Source organism: Nicotiana tabacum, chromosome 18 (assembly GCF_000715075.1).
Source record: "Nicotiana tabacum cultivar K326 chromosome 18, ASM71507v2, whole genome shotgun sequence".
Lineage (NCBI taxonomy): Eukaryota > Viridiplantae > Streptophyta > Magnoliopsida > Solanales > Solanaceae > Nicotiana > Nicotiana tabacum.
The window spans coordinates 55807888-55815084 of record NC_134097.1 but is presented as its reverse complement, the minus strand read 5'-3'; the positions used below and the strand labels follow the sequence as shown (position 1 = coordinate 55815084).

The window sequence follows — 7197 nt, the reverse complement described above, 5'->3', positions numbered from 1 at the left end:
AAGTTATTTGATAAATTGACAAAACACTTAATTTATTTTTAGGCGAAATGGTTTCCTGGCCACTTAAACTTGTCGGATTTTTTAAAGCCGATACATAAACTTTCTATTTTTTCATTTGAACACTCGAACTCATTTTTTTCATAACTAATAAACGCATCTGACAAAAGACCATGTGCGCGTGTATTACACATACACATACGTGTCCATCTAGTCAGCAAATGACCAATGGATGTCTTACACGTCAAGGGAGCAAAAACCCTAACCCTGGTCCCCTCTTTAATGCAAGCCTTTTGAATGAGCCTGATTTGGTAAAGAGAGCCAATGTTGCTACGATTATACACACCAACAGCCGAGAATTTGAGATGGAGCTAGAGATCCTCTGCAGTGTTCGCCACAGCAGTATAGTTAATTTGTTAGGTTATTGTGCAGAAATGGGGGAGCAGATTCTTGTTTACAAAATCATGCCTCACGGAACGCTTTACGACCATCTCCACGACGGTCTTTCTTGTCTGAGATGGAACCTTAGGCTGAAGATTGTAATGCAGGCTGCAAAGGGGCTCGAGTACCTTCACAAGGAAGTTTCTCCTCCTATTGTGCACCGTGATGTGAAGAGTTCGAACATTCTGTTGGACGCTGATTGGGGAGCTCGTATTGTAGATTTTGGATTGCTTACACCTAATAAGAAGGATCTTAACGGAGATGTGACAACTGATGTCTATAACTTTGGGATCGTGTTGCTAGAGATTCTTAGTGGAAGAAAAGCTTATGACCGGGATTGCACACCTTCAAGTATTATTATCTGTTAATCTTGTTCTGATCGAGTTTCGTTTGGTCCAAGTGATGCAAAACTTAGCTTCAACTCTACAATGATAAAATATACAACTTTCCACCATTTTCACGGTCTGAAAAAATGAAAAAAAAATTGAAAATGGAGCTTCAGATTTTAAAAATGGAGAGGGGGTATTTTAGAAGGAACAAATAAGAACACAACCCATTTTGTACTGTTGGGCGTTGGAAAGGGGGGTTTTCACACTCATGTGGGTCGTGTTCCTCACGTGGGCTGTTGATTAGGACCAACTGACGCTACATGGGCATGGTCAATGGTCAAATATGTTTATTAGTTATGGAAAAAATAAGTTCGAGTGTTCCAATGGGAAAGTTATAAGTTTATGTATCGTCTTTTAAAACCCCGTCAAGTTTAAGTGGCCAGGAAACCATTTCGCCTTATTTTTATAAGAAGAGTATCGATGGTGAAAAAAATCATAAAATATAGCAAAATCAATTATAGTATAAAATTAAGATTCAAATCGATAAAAGTACAAATTAGCAATAAGATAAAATTTTAGAAGACAACCAGATTATAAATAAATTGTCATTTGTTTCTTTCTTGCATTCAGTCCAACAAATAAAAGCGTCTCGCTAAATATTTATACTAAGTTTTTGCTTGTAAAATATTAGTTCAGTATTAGTCATTCTTTAAACTTAACATTGTCATTATCAAATTTTAAGAAGATATAATGCCAACTTTTTTTATTTATTTTTAATTTGTGTTATTTGTCAAATCTTTAAAAAAATTGTGATAAAAAATATTTTTATATTTTATTTTCAGTATTAGGTCACATAAAAATAATAATTTTTATATGTTTCGCCATAAATCTGGTTAAATCACAATAAGACTCTAAATAAAATTTCTTCATTTGTTAAGCTAACTAATGGGAATAATATTTATTATTTTAAAAAAGATTCTTAAATTTTATTTTATAAAATAAATTATCTAATAATATGTATGTAATTTTTAAAATTTGTGTATTTATTGATATAGGTACACGTGCAAAGCGTGTACCCTGAGACTAGTATTATTATAAAAGCACGAATGTTAAAACGCTAAATGTAGAAGATGAAAATATCCCTGAAATATTGACCGACAATTATACCCTTTAAAGATTAAATTATTCTTTTAAGGCGAAATACATAAACGACCCATTTAAGTTGTCCCCAACGATCAATTAAATACTTCAACTGAGCCCATTTCTAGTTAGACACTTCAAGTGACTATAAATTATATCAAGTAAATATCTGATTCAGTCAAGCCACATCGCGTGTAATACACACTCGAAGACTATTTTAAGAACCAATTAATATTTGACACATGGCTAACAATAAGAGTTAAAATTATACCATATTTAATTTAAAAAGAAAAGAGAACCTCCCACCTCATTTCTGTTCTTCTTCCAAGCCCTCCCCACCACCCGTAACCCTGTTGTTCTTCTCCAATACATCTACCCCATTTTCCCCTCTTCACCTTTGTCTTGAGCTTGTCACTGCGATGACTATTTATTCAAGAATTTATTTTGTAATTCAAACAAAACAACAATAACCCATTTCTTTTTGTTCAGCTTTTTATTTTTTTATTTTTGATTTAGTTACTTTTTTAGCTATTGAAATACATAACTCATATGAGACAAAGAGAAATTGCGAAAATTTTTACAAAGAATGAAATCTCTATATTTTCTGTTGAGAAAGAGTGCAAGTCAAAATATTTTTAATTTTCAGCTTCAGTTTTTATTTCTTTAAAGATTTTTGACTTTGAAATAGGTCTAATGATTAAGGTTGCAGTGAACAGAGTTTAGTGGTGTTTTTGGGTGTGTTTACATATATGAAATGGTGCATTAATGGTGGATAAGGAGAGGATCCGTCGGCAATGGAAGGAGGGAAAGAGAAAAGTGTTCTAGGCCACAAAAAGACACTCACGCGCTAAAGGTTTTGGTAGAACACACGCATCTGCCAGGTCAACTAAGGTATTCAAAAGTCATAGTTCTATTGATTAGAAACGTCTAACTGAAAATAGGATTAGTAGTTGTTTGTTAGGGACCATTTATATATTTCGCCTTCTTTTAAATATTCAACTTCATATTGGACAAAATTGTATTATTTGTGATTCTGATTATTGCTCATGAGTTTGAAACCAACTCAGATTTTACCTCTATATCTCTAAGGGGTCGTTTGGTAGGGTGCATAAGAATAATGCTGAATAGAGTATATTAGTAATGTTGGTATTAGTTATGCTTGCATTAATTATGCTGGTATTAGTTATGGTGACATATTTCTTATCCATTGTTTGGTTTGATGTATTAAATCATGATGCAATTTCTAAAAGAATTATTTGTTTACAAATATGCCCTCAAAACCAATCCACCACTTTAACTTTCTAAATGGAACATATGTTGAGAAATATTTTTATATGGAAAAAAGTTTTAAAAAAATTATTTAATTTGTCTACCTATATTGTAAAATAGAACTAAATATTTATATATAAAAAAGGAAATATGCTAAGTATTTATTTATTTACTAGAGCTATAATTTTATTTCTCACTATTTGGATTATTTTAAACTTCCATCAATATAATAACTAGCATAATTTAATCAAGCATAAATGTTGAATGACAATTTTGTCTTTAACTAAGCTAATGCATGCATTAAAACTCATTGCATTGCTAATACCATTATTTTCTATGCATTAGTTATGCATAGGATAATACCAAATAGGATGTATAACTAATGCTTGCATAACTAATGCATAGGTTCAAAATATCTACCAAACAAGATATTATTAATACACAAAGTTAATGCATGCATTATTTTATCTAATGCATCCTACCAAACGACCCCTAAATAGCTTCCCCTTTGTTAGGATAAAGTCTATTCTGACTCTTGTTTAAGTATCAAATCACTTCGCATGGTCAAACGCGGCTTGAAAGTGGTATATTATATGCCAATGATTCATCACTCATAAGGCTGAATCGGGCGTATCTGGTCTAGTCGTTCGAGGAGTCTTCCATAGCAAAAGTTACACGGAAATAAAATATTTTTACAAGTTTGAATCCTTTTGGTATACAAACCAAACATATCTGCTTCCATCCACGTGTGCAAATTTTAGTTGAACTACGTTCTCCTTTTATGCCTTAGGTACTTCAAAATATGCTCACTCAACTTCATGTATAAAGATTTAAGTATACGCCTTCTTTAATTTGGCAGACAAGGTTTTTTTTATCTGAATGGAAGAGGTTGGTTAAGGTGACTATATTTTTTTTATCAGTGTGTCATGTTGTAAAATAGTTTCTTGCTATTAACTTATCTTTAATAATTCAATTTGAGAGTACTCTTCAATTTGACAGTGAATCAACTTGAAGCTACTTTATTGCATCCGTGACACTTCAAGTGTTGCGGAGCTTTAGATTTACACGAGCAAGTATATTCGTGGACGAAGCATAGAAAGAATCACGTGCTTTCTAACTAGAGATAAAATTAATCAGAATAGAGATTGGATTAATCCTAATCGAAGTTGAATTTAGAGATTGGATTGATGCTGATGGGAGTTAAATGATTTTCTTCTCAATACTTGTATTTAGATATAAAATTTTATTATAATTGACAAAAATTAGTGTGCAATACAACAGAATGCAAAAAGTAATGTCATAGGAAACATGAACGACTAAATGACTCTTTATTTTTATTTTTTTCATTATTAATGTATCTTAATCTAAAGAAATATGATTTCTATATACTTAAAAACTTAAGGCTTATCTAAATAAAGTAAATTATTGAATCACAAAAATAATATAAGTTTCGTTCCGTTATTTAAGTAATTTTACAATTTTAATCACAATAACTATGTAATCCTTTGATTGTGTCAAAATATTTTTAACGAGTTGGTTTGGATATCTGTGCAATTGAAAGTCTGTTACTTGTTGTACGCTTTTCGTAATATTTGACACAATCAACTAAATGAGCATTATTTGACGATTGTTATAAAATCAAGATTATAAAGTAAAGACAAGTATAGAGAGAAACTGATATATTATTCGAATTCAAACTGATGTACATAATGAATTGAAATCTCTTCTATTTATAGAAGAAAGGAAGTTGATGTGTAAGCTGCTACGCAAGCTGCTACTGCAAGTTGCTGTGTAAGCTGCTACTGCAAGCTGCTGTGTAAGCTGCTACTATACCAGATATGGATAATCTTCTACTGAGAGCAATGTTTATCCATAACGGAGTACTGAATGGATAAGTTTATTATACCCGGTATGGATAATCTTCTACCTAGGGTAATGTTTATCCATAACCGGGTACCGAAGTGATAAGCTTCTTCAGGAAGCTTATTTCCAATAGAGTACTAAATAGATAAACATATTTACGGTGGAGTCCCATATGGATAAGCTTCTTCAGGAAGATTATTTACAACAGAGTACTAAATGAACATCCATAATATAATATATTTATAACACTCCCCCTTGGATGTTCATTAAAAGATAATGTGTCTCATTAAAACCTTACTAGGAAAAACCACATGGGAAAAAAATTCTAGTGAAGGAAAAAGAGTACACATATTTAGTAATACGCATTGTTAGGTGCCTCATTAAAAACCTTACAAGGAAAACCCCATGGGAAAAAACCTTAGTAAGGGAAAAAGAGTGCATCGCATATTTTACTCCCCCTGATGAAAACCTTGTTTTCAAATATTTGAGTCTCCGCATTCCAATCTTGTATACCATCTTCTCAAAAGTTGAAGTTGGCAAAGATTTAGTGAATAAATCTGCTGGATTATCACTTGAACGGATTTGTTGCACATCAATGTCACCACTTTTCTGAAGATCGTGTGTGTAGAATAATTTTGGTGAAATGTGCTTCGTTCTATCTCCTTTTATAAATCCTCTCTTTAATAGTGCTATGCATGAAACATTGTCTCCGTATAATATTGTGGGTCTTTTATCACATTCCAACCCACATGTTTCTCGAATGAATCACTGATCTCAATCATATTCACTCCCTGCTTGCCGGTTTGAGATCGAGCTTTATGGGTATCGGATAAACAACCTGCATCTGCATTACCAATACGATCTGCACCACTTTTGTTAGCATTAGCAAGATAAATAAGTGCACCATCTACACCGAGATAGAGTATTTCAGGACCAAGGAGCTCTTCATCCTCTTCTAGAGGTTGGAACGGATCCTTATTCACTTCAAGTGATTGAATATTCATTGGTGTACTTAATGGGTACACTTTGTCCATGTAAAAGCATTTTTAAGACCCTCTTGGAGCTCTTCTGGAGTTCCAATTTATGTCACCAACATAAACAGCAAGTGTAACAAATTTTGAGGACATTTTCTTTATAAAAATACATGGACAAATAACATAATTTATGTAACTTTCTTTCAGCAAATATTTACTGAGGCAATTATACCATACGTGCACAGATTGCTTTAAACCGTACAAAGATCTTTATAATTTGATCGAGTACATTTCTCAAGACTTTGAATTATATGCTTCGGGCATTTTCAATCCTTCAAGGATCTTCATATAGATTTAGCCAAATAAGTCATATAGGTTAAGACTTGTATCTAAATGGTATGACATCTTCAAGTGTTTGGACTTCTAGTCCGATCCTCACAATCTTTTACAATATTGTGCACTATATTGTATTAAATATATCGTCGACGATCATTTTGTGTCAGTTCCGAAGCGACATAACTTGTGGAGATCTCATCACTTTCTTTATTTTCAGGTACCTAAATTTTTTCGGGAGTTTCATGAAATATTATGTCGTGGGCTTTTCTAGAGCTTATTTCCTCCTCATTTTGATCATTAGCTCCTACTATTTTTCAAGGATTGTTACCTTTGGAACCGATTGGTCTACCACGCTTCATGCGTACAGTAAACTCTATCCTTCAGGGATTTTAATTTTAATAGGAGCATTTGCAGCTGAAATATGATATTTAATTTTGGATCAGCAAAAGCTTCTGGCATTCGACTTGAATTATCTTCTAAGTGAGGATCATGATAATTCGATTCATATAGCATATTTTTCAACTGTTTATTCCATCCCCCAAATGTTAGAAAAACTAACATATATCCCCAATCATCTTTGGGAAACATATCTTTGTGTATTATGGTAGAGAAATTAATCATATACCACACAACAAAAGATAGTAAAAATATTTGGTTTCTGATCCTAAACCAATTGTGAAGGGATGACTTATCATATATTGTTGATCTGATGCATACAAGTGCTGCTATATGCAATTTAGAAAATCTTAGACCAACACATGAAGCTTTGTTCTCATAAGCGATGGTTTAGCCATTAATAGGAGGTATTCAATGCTAAACCAGCTTGGATATAAACCAGCATTATCAAG

General features: G+C 32.5%; 1 protein-coding gene across 1 annotated transcript; it reads left to right on the top strand.

The window, feature by feature from the left end:
• The first annotated feature begins 218 nt into the window (after positions 1 to 218).
• Positions 219 to 806, top strand: LOC142172511 (serine/threonine-protein kinase-like protein CCR1). Its single transcript, XM_075236143.1, has one exon. The coding sequence runs from the start codon at positions 219 to 221 to the stop codon at positions 804 to 806; it is 588 nt and encodes a 195-aa protein (XP_075092244.1).
• Positions 807 to 7197: the final 6391 nt, after the last annotated feature.